General features: G+C 37.5%; 1 protein-coding gene across 3 annotated transcripts in view; it reads right to left on the bottom strand.

Annotated features, from left to right (window-relative positions):
- Positions 1 to 13,052, bottom strand: part of pdzd7b (PDZ domain containing 7b) — a 33,112-nt gene that overhangs the window by 18,176 nt on the left and 1,884 nt on the right. For 2 of the 3 annotated variants that reach the window (XM_039651221.2, XM_039651218.2), the window contains exons 3-16: positions 12,317 to 12,442; positions 10,669 to 10,843; positions 10,282 to 10,479; positions 9,269 to 9,416; positions 8,134 to 8,194; positions 7,696 to 8,040; positions 6,188 to 6,337; positions 4,880 to 4,986; positions 4,712 to 4,803; positions 4,327 to 4,418; positions 4,187 to 4,246; positions 1,971 to 2,471; positions 342 to 442; positions 84 to 250 (exon numbers count right to left, since the gene is read on the bottom strand). In XM_039651221.2, the coding sequence (XP_039507155.2) occupies positions 98 to 250; positions 342 to 442; positions 1,971 to 2,471; positions 4,187 to 4,246; positions 4,327 to 4,418; positions 4,712 to 4,803; positions 4,880 to 4,986; positions 6,188 to 6,337; positions 7,696 to 8,040; positions 8,134 to 8,194; positions 9,269 to 9,416; positions 10,282 to 10,479; positions 10,669 to 10,843; positions 12,317 to 12,442 (2,309 nt within the window). In that variant the 3' untranslated portion in view covers positions 84 to 97. The remainder of the gene's footprint in view (positions 1 to 83; positions 251 to 341; positions 443 to 1,970; positions 2,472 to 4,186; positions 4,247 to 4,326; positions 4,419 to 4,711; positions 4,804 to 4,879; positions 4,987 to 6,187; positions 6,338 to 7,695; positions 8,041 to 8,133; positions 8,195 to 9,268; positions 9,417 to 10,281; positions 10,480 to 10,668; positions 10,844 to 12,316; positions 12,443 to 13,052) is intronic. The other variant, XM_039651228.2, reaches the window with a different exon arrangement.

Genomic DNA, 13,052 nt, shown 5'->3' with positions numbered 1-13,052 from the left:
TCACCTCAGCTAATCCGCCTTGTTCACATTTTCAGCTTTGGTCTGTTTTTACAGTCTATGGTCGAGTGTTGTGAAATTCATACCGTAAGGCAGCGTGTCACGAGACTCTGGGATCTCTGGGAACTTTGACCACGAGCTCCATTGGGTCGATGCTCTTGTTGCTGAAGGCCTGCCGTATGATCTCCACGGCGTCCTGATGGGTCACGGCCTGCAGACACACACCGTCCACCGACACCAGCTCAAAGCCGGCCTGAAACACACACACACAACGGGCCCGTGAGCTATTCAGCTTTAGCTAAATCACACACGCTAATACTGATCATCAGGGATTCGTCTGTTACCCGCAGAGCATCACTGGTAGATGCAGCTCCTCCTGGGAAAATCCTCTCGATCTTCACCATCGGCTGCACCCTGGACTCGGATCCTCCGGATATACTGATCCCTGATCACACACAAACATCAGATATAATTACCTGCACTTCATTTACATCATACATTACACACCGAGGAAAGAAACATTAGACTACACACTATTAAATCAGGATGAAATGAGTGTACAGCAGCGACACGTCTTGTCTTCCACATTCTGACGTACTGAACATCCGAGTGAAGCAAGTGCGTCGTACATCCATCGGTTGTTAATTCGATTCGTAGATGTAACTAAAATAACTAGGTCAAATTTTAATAAATGAAGCATGCATGATTGAATCCTTCACAAGATCAGTAACATGCGTTTAGAAAACAAATGTTTGGAAACAAAAGTTTTTTAGTTTTGCTGCTGTGGTTTTAAGGCGTTTATGTACAAATTTAATAATTAAATGCATGTTTGCATTGCACAATAAACTCTCATCACAACAGATCAAGGAGAAGCTGATTCCTCATATGACCTACATTGAAGGAGTGGATCACTTTTAAAAAAACTTTTGCTTATAATTTACTCACCCCTAGTGTCATCCAAGATGTCCATGTCTTTCTTCCTTCAGTTGAAAAGAAATGAAGGTTTCTGATGAAAACATTCCAGGATTTTCTCAATATAATGGACTTCAATGGGGTCCAAACGGTTCAAGGTCCAAAAGACAGTTTCAGTGAAGCTTCAAAGAGCTTTAAACGACCCCAGACGATGAATAAGGGTCTTATCAAGTGAAACGATGTCTCATTTAAAAAAAACAAAACAAAGTTTAAGTTTTATAAGCTCAAATGGTCGCCTTGCTCTGTTCTGTGATGAGCGTTTGTGACTCTCCTGTTCATCAAAATGAATGAATCTTTTTTCGTGTCATTTGGTTCATTCAACGAACGGATTGACTCGGAAAAAGATTCCAAGTCAATTCGAATAGGAAAGAGTTTGAAACAAGAGAGTCACAAACGCGCATCACAAAACAGAGCAAGGCGACCATTTGAGCTTATAAAACTTAAACTTTGTTTTGTTTTTTTTAAATGAGACATCGTTTCACTTGATAAGACCCTTATTCATCGTCTGGTGTCGTTTAAAGCCCTTTGAACAGTTTGCACTGAAACTGTCTTTTGGACCTTGAACCGTTTGGACCCCATTGAAGTCCATTATATGGAGAAAATCCTGGAATGTTTTCATCAAAAACCTTCATTTCTTTTCGACTGAAGAAAGAAAGACATGGACATCTTGGATGACACGGGGGCGAGTAAATCATCAGCAAAAGTTTTTTTTTAAAGTGAACTACTCCTTTAAGTCAGCCTGAAAGGGAAGTTGTGTGGGTCTTTTCTTCCCTATTGTGTCGTACATACGAGTGAAAACACTTCTGGGCGGGGCTTGATTGTGTCTGTGGGGAATTGATTGGATGGTTGTGGTATGCTATTGGCTGATCTCATGTGAGTGACAGGTTAAAGCCCCGCCCTCGTCATCAGAGAAGAGATTCTGAATCCATATTATTAAAACAATAATGATGTGCACGGATAAAAAATAATAACAGAGTTGCGTTGAGAAAGAGGCTGAATACCCAGTGACTGCTTGGTTTTGCTGATGTGGACTGTAGAGAGCTCAAACTCTGGCTCAACGGTGACATCATTTGTCCGCTCCTCGTTCAGCCGCTGTTGCACAGACTGTCCTGCGGGTGTCACTGTTGATCTGTGGCACTTCTTGAGGGAACCGAAGACCTGTGAGAGCAGCGGCCTCTTGTGGCGAGGCAAGTCCACTACAGTAAACAACACATCCGTACTCTCCGAATGTCCGTTCCTGACAGGAGCTCCTCCGCTGTGCGAATGACCCGATGTCTGGGAAGAGTCTGAGCGCTTGTTCTCCGCCAGGAGCCAGTTGGGAAGGAGCGCTGACGTCCCAGAGGAGGATAATGTGTCTGAATGACTGAAAGCGTCCACAGGAACGTCCAGTAACTGGTTCTGGTCTTGATAACCGGACAGACGGAGCTGCTCGAGACCTTCCAGAAGCTGATTGTGTTTCTCCACGTCTTCTGATGCGTGCAGCTCAAATCCACCACGCACATCTGAGGCAGAGAGACAAACGCTTTCCATTTAATATTTGGAATAATAACAAGACAACAGAACCACGAGTAAGAACCGGTTCGCAATTACCAACACATGAACCATTGTAACTTTCAAAGAACTCACGAACATTAATGTGAATAATAACCTGATTTATTCAATAAATTCTTGTAAATTCTTTTGGTTTGCATGATAATAGAGTAATTCAGAAAGCCGATTGTTGGGGGCTATCAGCCTTTTGGCGTGTATGAAAACGTGCTCATTGTCTAAACAACTGCTCAACAAATTTGGAAAATGTTAAACTCGAATCAGGCGATTTGACAAATGGCTATTTTTTTTAAATCAAGACAACTTAATTGATGCTTTCTTACAATAGTCTTCTCTTGTTTACAACAAAACCGACCACTGTAAATATATAATTTAAATATATAATTTTATTTTAAATATTTTTAAATATTTAATTATAATCTCTAAATGGAACAAAACCGACAGACATTTAAATATATAATTTAAAATATTTAACTTATCAAAACTTAAATCTCTAAATGGAACAAAACCGACAGACATTTAAATATATAATTTAAAATATTCAACTTATCAAAACTTAAATATCCAAATAGAACAAAACCGACAGACATTTAAATATCGAACTTAAAATATTTAACTTATCAAAACTTAAATCTCTAAATATAACAAAACCGACAGACATTTAAATATCGAACTTAAAATATTTAACTTATCAAAACTTAAATCTCTAAATGGAACAAAACCGACAGACATTTAAATATATAATTTAAAATATTCAACTTATCAAAACTTAAATATCCAAATAGAACAAAACCGACAGACATTTAAATATCGAACTTAAAATATTTAACTTATCAAAACTTAAATCTCTAAATAGAACAAAACCGATAGACATTTAAATATCGAACTTAAAATATTTAACTTATCAAAACTTAAATCTCTAAATGGAACAAAACCGACAGACATTTAAATATATAATTTAAAATATTTAACTTATCAAAACTTAAATATCCAAATAGAACAAAACCGACAGACATTTAAATATATAATTTAAAATATTTAACTTATCAAAACTTAAATCTCTAAATAGAACAAAACCGACAGACATTTAAATATCGAACTTAAAATATTTAACTTATCAAAACTTAAATCTCTAAATGGAACAAAACCGACAGACATTTAAATATATAATTTAAAATATTTAACTTATCAAAACTTAAATATCCAAATAGAACAAAACCGACAGACATTTAAATATATATATATATTTATTGTTGTTGTTGTTGAGGATAACCCCTTGAGATGAGACATCTCGTTTTCGAGGGGGTCCTCGAGACAAAACAAAAGTAATACAACACATGTACTGTACATTCACTCACACAAAAGCTCTACCTCATCCCACCTCGCCCCACCCACCCACTTTTTTTTTTTTAATTAAAATATTGAACTTATCAAAACTTAAATCTCTAAACTGACAGACATATAAATCTCTAAATGGAACAATATATGTTCTAGGCAACACTAATAAACACAATATAGCTCGATATTGTGTCATTGATAATATCATCATATCAGCAACTGACATATTCCGAAGTTGAAGGTCGGTCATGTTTCAACTTCAAAGTTATAAAGGTGTATTGGTACAGGATATGGAATTATTGATGGATATAATCGGAAAAACGATGGTCACCTGGTGCAGGTGTGATGAGGTGGCGTCTGGGGGCGTGGCCTGTCTGAGGAGAACTCCTGCCTAAAGTAAACACACAAGACTAATCTGTAAGCAACTGTCAACCATTGAGCATTAAAATGTAAAGACTCTGATGGATTTACGTGAGCAACTCTTCAGAATATCATAAGCTTGCTCTTCGAATGGAGACACCGTGATGTTGAAGAGCGGAAGATCACTGGACGACACGAGAGTCCTGGGAGATGAGAGACACCAAACTACAGTCACCTCTCTATAGAAATATCAGCAATTATTAATGAAGTCACAATCATCGCAATTGTAATAAAGGCTTGAAATATCTCACTTTGCATGTAATGAGGCAATATAATATATTAGTTTCAACTTTTAAGTTGAATTACTGAAATAAATGAACTTTTTGCACCATATTCTAATTTTAAACTGTGAAACCGGTATAATTTAGACACATACAATGAAATACATTTTGGCCGTAAAGCCCAGCACTGATTGCACGTGATCTCTGGATGTCACCTGATCTCTCTGAGCATCAGCAGCTTCTCTGGCGTGTTCAGGATGGCCAGGAGCGGGTGAACCAGCGTCTGCAGCCCTCGCTCAGTCAAATACTGTCAGGTGTAAACACGAGTTCAGTCTCCGGATGAAGAAACTCATGCATGGTGTGAGATGCTGAATCTCTCTTACCCTGTGACAGATCTCCATGAGCACATCCACATCTTCATCCTCCAGCAACCGCACAGCAATTTCTCGTACGTGATTCAGAGCGTCAGATAAATCCCCGTTATACGTGCCTGTGGAAACACTCAGGACTTCAGGTTTAAATCAAACATTTTATTTTATAAAGGATAATATAATAACTATATCCACATTTCTATTGCTTATGCGTTCGTCTGTGTGCATTAAAAACTAAAGTATGTTTACAATAAACCTTAACCACTTAACTGTCACCGTCCCACAGGTGGGACGTTTGCCACTATATTTTTAAAACAATAATATCTTAGTAAATACCTTAAATAATATTGACAAACTATATATCATTTGAAAGCTTACAATCTCTAGTTTCCATATTTGGTGACTGATTTTCAAAATATATTACAGAGGAGCCATAATTTATCAATGTAAAACAAGAATATTTTCATACTCATAAGGCGTGTTCAGACCTTTATTTTAAAATAGCAGTAAACATGAAAAATCATAAAAAAATGGTAGATACCTCAGTTTGTTTTCATGCCAAAAGTTCAAAAGATAGAATCCATTCAATTATTTTGGAAAAAAAAGGTCTGAAAAGTTTGAAATATCAAGAAAAAAATAATAAATTCACCATTTGTGACGTGGCAGCTAGCTATGACTTACATGCGTGTTCTTTGTATGTGTTTCTTAGAGGTTCAATTCATATCAAAATCTGCCAAACTTCCCATGCTACTTCTGAATAGGATCTCTACTTCAGAAATTGTATGAAAATTGTGGAAATAATGGTTCATATCACTCAAAACACAAATGGAAATGCAGGCGCCCTTATATGGGCAGTAATGGAGTCTGATTGTGCCCTAGTGAAAAAGTTTGGTACTGCGCTCAAACAAAATCTTACTGAAAGCTCATTTTTTGAGATATTAACCTAAAATTTGAAACACAACTTGTTCAGATTTTTGGCTTTGATTTTTCTGCCATTTTAGAGTAGCCCAGGTTTTGAAAATATATATTTTATGTAAAATATGAATAATTAATATTTTTGCATTGTACATTTCCATAAACTCAAACCTCTATAACTTTTTTTCTGTTTCACTTTCTTAATTTATTTCACTTCTACAAAAATCTGCCAAATGTCTTCTTTAAAACAAGACCAATCATATGTCTAAATTCCAAAGCATTCTTGAATTACAACCATTTAAGTTCGAAATGTGCATTTTCATGTCTATTCAAAAAAGGGGGGGTGACAGTTAACAGGTTAAAAATAAAGTGTAACCACGATGTGATCCTCTAAAAAAATATTACCCAGAATGCTCTCTGAGCGGGAGGGAGATCTGGAACGTGATCTAGAGTAGTCTCGCTTTCGGAAAAGGCCGAATAAAGTTCTGGAGCGCGGCAGCGAACGGCTTTCTTCCCCTCGCTCCGCCTGCTTTCTCTTCCGTTTCCTTTCCTCTTCTGGAGACACAAACAGTCCATCTTTTAACAGGGTTTCTGCAGGTTTCAGTAAGTCAAATTTAAGACCTTTTTAAGACATTTTAAGACCATAAACATTGAAATTTAGGACCTACACGACGCATTACCAAAAATTTATATAAGAAAATATTCTGAAAAAACTTATTTTATATAATATGTGTGTGTGTGTGTGTAGGTGAAATTTGTACTTTGCATTTTATACTGTAAAAACACAATTATAGTTGATTTTAGTTGATCATACCCAGAGATGAAATGGCATGAACATTTCATTTCATGATTACTATGAAATCAATTTGCCAAATGCATGTCTAAACCCAGCAAATAAAATTAGCATGAATATGCACTTTTTGTTTACATAAACATTAAAATACCATTAAAAATGATGGCCAGATTTTAAAGGAGTGTCTTGCAACAGGTTAAATCTAGTTAAAATAAAGTCTTGTTTTATAAACAGATAAACCGCACGTATTTCAGCCTTTAAATAATCTTTTATAAAAAGATTGAGTTAAAAAATTGATAAATTACTGACATTCACATCCCCATATCTTTTATTATTAATAGTAAAATTTGGGCCGATTTTCCTGTTGCGTCTGTCGTTGCTAAGCAACCATGCACTGCGCTCTCCATAACGACAAAGCCGTTTTAGTAGCCAATGGATTTCCGCCACCGAGAAACGCTTGCTGTAACGTTAGCTCTGCTACAAGATTTATTCACGGAGAAGAGAAAGACAGCGGTAGTGTTTGGGTGCACCGCGATCCTTCATGATGACTGAGCTTTTAGTGTTGTTACGGAAGGGGCTGATTGGTTGGTTCTTCGGTTCGTTTGCGGCATTCTGAATCTGAAATGGTGAGATTTTTTCATCTCGCTGTGGATGCGACGAGCCTATATTTGAATGAGCTTGAGCCCGCAAACCTGGTGTATGAACGGCCTCTTGGCGAGCTACCTCGTATCAAACCACGAGCTAATGCTAGTACGCGAGTTGTGTGTTTGAACCCCTGGACTAGAGCTCCGCTTTGTAGGCTACGACTCTTTACTTTTTTGCTACTTTGTAATAACTTTCTGCAGCCAGAGTTTTGGCAAATGAACGAGGGTAAAATCTTTTTAAGACCTGACTAAATCAAATTTAAGACCTCAGATGAAAATCTAGGACTTTTTAAGGCCTTAAATTTAAAGTTCAGAATTTCAGACTTTTTAAGACCCCGCGGAAACCCTGTTTTAAACACATTACCAGTCAAAACATTTGGATCAGTACGATTTTTAGTGTATGACGAAACAAAACAGTGGAGCAGCAGAATATAATAACTTGATGACCTCACAAACATAACAAAATATGACCCTACCTGACACAGTCACATGACTTTGTGTTCTGCGAATCGGAAGATTTCTGTTGGCTCCCGTCTCTGTCTCGTCCTCTTCTCCTTCGCCCCGGATCACCGAGTCCTGCAGGAGTTCTGTGGCTCCTCGGCTCACGGTCCGCAGCTGCTCTGAACCACCCTCGTGATCAGTGGAGTCTGGGGGAAACTCGCCCTCGGCGGCGGACATTTTGGCTCCTAAGGGCGAGCTGACAGGCAGAGTAGTTTGGGAGAAGCCACTCAAAGAGCCGAGGGGCGTCCCAGAGGACAGCGAGGAGGACGACGAGAGAGACCTCGACCCATGTGACGACGAACACGCCGTTCCACTGCCAGCTGAGAGAGGTCAAAGGTTAGTGTAATTAAAAGTGAACTATCCCTTTAAGGATTAGCACATTATTGTTGTTGTTTCTTGATGTTTTCTCTTACATTTATTCATCCAGCTGAATTCTGTCACCATTTCTTTGTACGCTGGATATCTGCCCGCTTCCTGTGAACAACAACCCACATGCACACACAAGCTGTCAGTCATCATTTTGTCTGCCAGTTTGTACGATGGAAGTCTATTGGGAAAATGATAAACGTTAATACTGTTTCAAAGCCTCAATACTTCACTTCATCATACTCTAGTGTGATGAAATCACCATCGTATGAACTTTTTTGTAAAAGTAAAATGCTGGTTTTAAGCTAATATTTCAATAATTTAACAACAAATTCACAGTCACATGACACATCTTATATATTATTTTGATAGGCCTTTATTTTAAAATTATTTATTTGAATGAAACATTTTTATGGTTAATTTTTTTAGTTTAGTTTTTTTTATTTATTTTAACATTATTTATTCATTTTAATTTCACATATTCATGATTTATGATAGAACACAATTCTATTCTGGTTCTCTGATGTCAATTAGAGTTACATGACATTCAGGTGAACGATGAAAAAATTTGTATATATATATAATTTTTTTAAGCATTTAGTTTGAACTGTTTTTATTTTTAAATGATCTCCTGTGTTTAAAATAATTGTGTTTTAATAAAATTTGTATGATTTAATTAATATTTAAATAATGTAACACATTCACGTTCACTGTCTAAAAAATCATATTTTTTTAGAGAGTTTAATTAATTCATATTTCAATATATAACAGTTATTTTTAGGATGCATTTTATTTTTTAATTATTTGTGGTTTATTTGCGTTTTGTGATTTAATGAATTATTAGCTTTTCCTAATTTTTCGCGAACCCCAGTTTGTGTTGGACAAAGTCTGCACTGAAGTAACTGTTAACAGGAAGCAGTCATTTCCTCCCCAAGCTTTCCTCTGGTTGGACATTAAGTGTGTATGAGCTTGCAGGAACACCTGATCCAGGAACAGTGAATAATGCACAACCTGACACACAGAAACCAGAGAGGCTCGTCAACCATCTGCTGTAAGTGTGTGTGTGAGTGAGTGTGTTAATATCTAAGTGAGAGAGGGTATGTGTGTGTGTTAGTGAGTTTGAGTGAGTGTGTATGCGAGTATGTGAGTGAGAGAGGGTATGTGTGTGTGAGTTTGACTCACTTTAATAGTCAGTATGGCGTGAGGTCGACTCTTCAGCACCTCCACGGCTGTGTAATGGTTGATGTTCTCAAAGCTCACGCCATTGGCTGACAGGATCTGATCCCCCATCTTGACTCCGCCCTGTTCCGCCAGACCACCAGGATCCAGCCTGCAAACACACAAACACACAAAACACAGAAGAGAACAAAACATTTTCACACTGATTCAGAGCTAGTTTTTTCCCAAAAGCAAGTAAGAAACACATGCCAACTAATATTACTAATATTACTCCAATACATAGTTTACTGTAATAAATGTTTTATATATGAATCCAGTTTGTGGTCTAATAGTTTTTATGTGTTTTCCTGGGCTTATCTTTAATGTGGTCAGTATGTTGTTTAATGTGGTTTTTATTGGTCTGTTTTTACTTCATTTAATTTTTTTTCTTAATCTGATTTTTGTTAAAACCTTCAAACTTCAAGCTTTAGTTATTTAAACATTCACACAAGGCTTTGTCAAGGCAACATCAATATTTGTAAACAAACTTTATCTGAAGCTGATGAATTTATATTTGATTTGTTTTAATTAGTTAAAGTGCCAATCCATCCAAACAACTTAATCACTTCAAAAATGCAACACAATTATAAAATCCAATAAAAAATAAGATAAAAAAGCAATAAAAATGGTATATAAAATTTAAAAGAAATTAAAATGTTTGGTGATGTTCCTCCTTTTGACCACCAGATGGCCCTAGAAAACTGAAAAATTGCAAACATCTATTCATTTAGCAGACGCTTTTATGCAAATGAGAACAATAGAAGCGGTAAAACTAACAATATGCAAGTGCTGTGACCCTTCCCAGTGTAATCTGACGCAGTACATGCATTTTTATTCTTTTATAGATATAGAATAGAATAGAAAGTGTTAGTATTAATCAAGAGTTCAAATAGAATGATGAAGCCACAATAATTCAGCAGTGCATATAAAGTCCCAGCATGCAGCATTCTCTCTTTGGTGTGTGTGTGTGTACTGACTTGGACACGTAGATGCCCAGGCCGTACTCTCGTCCCCCGCGGATGTTGAGTCCCAGTACGGGCTGGCTGTGTGAGAGATTGAGGTGAACCGTTCGACACAGCGCTCCATCTGAGCTGTACACCGACACACGAGCGCCCGATTCCTCCACCACCATCCGCCGGTGGATCAAATCCACCCTGAACACACACAAACACACACTGAGAGTCACAGACACGGACACAGAACCGCTGGTGAAATAAAATATATTTTCCTATATATATATATACATATTAATATAGCTTTACATGGTCAATACATTTATTGCAGTATATTGAAAAACATAAGCGCTAGTTTCCCATTTATGTAAATGTATTATATAATATATCGCAGTGTATTCCGACACTCACCACGTGGTTTTCTCATTGGTGTAGCGAACGCCCGGCACGCGGCCCACGCGCTGGACGACCAATCGGAGGCGAGGGTGACCCGACAACACCTTCACTGCGCTGCTCATGCTAATGTTCTCCAGACTCACGCCGTTCACCTCCACTAGCTTATCACCCACACACAGACCCGCCAGCTCTACACACACACACACAAATATTGCAATTAGGGCTGTGTATCGAGTTTGAAAATCTCTTGTCGTTCAGTATCAGATTTCAAACCCTGAGGGGTTAATCTCGTCAGTCGTGAGCCAATAAGCATCCAGCATGTATGATGTGCTTAAATCCAGTGCTGGTGATTGGCCATTGAACACTAGTTTACACCAACTTGTGTTGACAGATATTCATGCAGGATTCTTTCATTCAAACTTAGTTCAACCATACAGAAGAAAACTAGATATAGTGTGCTTATTCTTAAGGTCGACTGCAGTACCAGTTTAGCTTTCTTGTTTCCTCTCTTCACATTAATGCCTCTGCTATATCATTATCTGTAGTAACAGAAAACCTATCGTACCCACCCCTAGCTGCAATATTCGTCAATTATGAAACAAATGTGAAAGCAGCTCTACATCAGACAATAGTGTCATTATTCATCTCAATTCAGTTGTTGGATCAGTTTTACAATGTCGCCCCTTTTAAAGGAGTAGTTCACTTTTGAAAAAACTTGTGCTGATAATTTACTCACCCCCGTGTCATCCAAGATGTCCATGTCTTTCTTTCTTTCTTTTCTTTGAAGGTTTTTGATGAAAACATTCCAGGATTTTTCGTCATATAATGGACTTCAATGGGGACCAAACGGTTCAAGGTCCAAATGAGAGTTTCAGATGCAGCTTCAAATGTCTTTAAACGACACCAGACGATGAATAAGGGTCTTATCATGCGAAACGAGCGGTTATTTCAAAACTTATTCCAAAAATGTAACTTTTCTAAGGACAAATTCTGGCCTTGCTCTATTCTGTGAGGCGCGTTTGTAACGTCACGTAATACGTAATTACGTTCAAAAGGTCACGGGCGACGCAGCCGGAAGTACAGAATCAGTGTTTACAAGTTGAACGGATAGGTTGAACGTGCAAACTAACAAAAAAAGGAATTAAAAGGTAAAACGACGATGTCGGACGATTTTGATTCTGTACTTCCGCCTATGTCGCCCGTGACCTTTTGAACGTAATTACGTGTTACGTGACGTTACAAACGTGCCTCACAGAATTGAGCAAGGCTAGCATTTGTCCTCAGAAAAGTTACATTTTTGGAATAAGTTTTTAAATGAGCGCTCGTTTCGCATGATAAGACCCTTATTCATCGTCTGGTGTCGTTTAAAGACATTTGAAGCTGCATCTGAAACTGTTATTAACTCTCTTTTGGACCTTGAACCGTTTGGACCCCATTGAAGTCCATTATATGGAGAAAATCCTGGAATGTTTTCATCAAAAACCTTCATTTCTTTTCAACTGAGGAAAGAAAGACATGGACATCTTGGATGACACGGGGGTGAGAAAATTATCAGCAAAAGTTTTTCAAAAGTGAACTACTCGTTTAACTGCACATTTGTATAATACGAACGCAGTGCCTGATTAGCCAAAACACAACATGCAGAGAGCTGGTGGCGTCTGACCCGCAGCGCTGTTCTTCTGCACTTTACTGATGAACACACTGAGTCCGTGTTCAGATCCTCCTCGCACACTGAAGCCCAGGTGACCATCATCATCCCTCCTGACGAGCGTCAACCTCAGCATCTCGCCTGCGGACACACACACACGCACACACACAGAGCACTGAATAACGCTTTTCAATGGAAATCAAAATGCAACTACATATAGTGGAGGAAACAGAGAGAGCTGGTGCGGGATACGTGTGAAACTCGAAAAATTAGAATATCTCGCAAAAATGATCATTTTAATGATTATGGCATTCAGAATCAAAATCTCACATGAAATCAATAAAAAAAATGATTTTAAATACAGAAATGTCAGCCCTCTGAAAAGTATAATCATGCAAATGTATATAGTTAAATATACTAAATATAGTTATATATATATACTAAATATGTGTAACATGTCTTCCTGTGCTGTTTAATGAGAACTAAACTTTCATTTTTCAGTTATATCCTTAATAAATCTTACAAATTCAAACAAGTATTTCCATTTTGCATCAATGCAAAGTTAGACTTTGCTGAATGAGCTCCTCAAACAGAGGAAGACCATTAATATTCATCGCAAAAGTATTCATTTTGCTGAAATATCTGGTGATGGACGTTAAATTTAGGTTTAAAAAGTCAACGTTACGTATTTGTAATTCGAGTGGTGACTGTAGGGCTAACTGTGTGTAATTGAATATAAAGTAAGATGTTC

Source organism: Pimephales promelas, chromosome 17 (assembly GCF_988280905.1).
Source record: "Pimephales promelas chromosome 17, fPimPro1.hap1.1, whole genome shotgun sequence".
NCBI classification, from domain to species: domain Eukaryota; kingdom Metazoa; phylum Chordata; class Actinopteri; order Cypriniformes; family Leuciscidae; genus Pimephales; species Pimephales promelas.
This window is presented reverse-complemented; position numbering and strand designations above follow the sequence as displayed.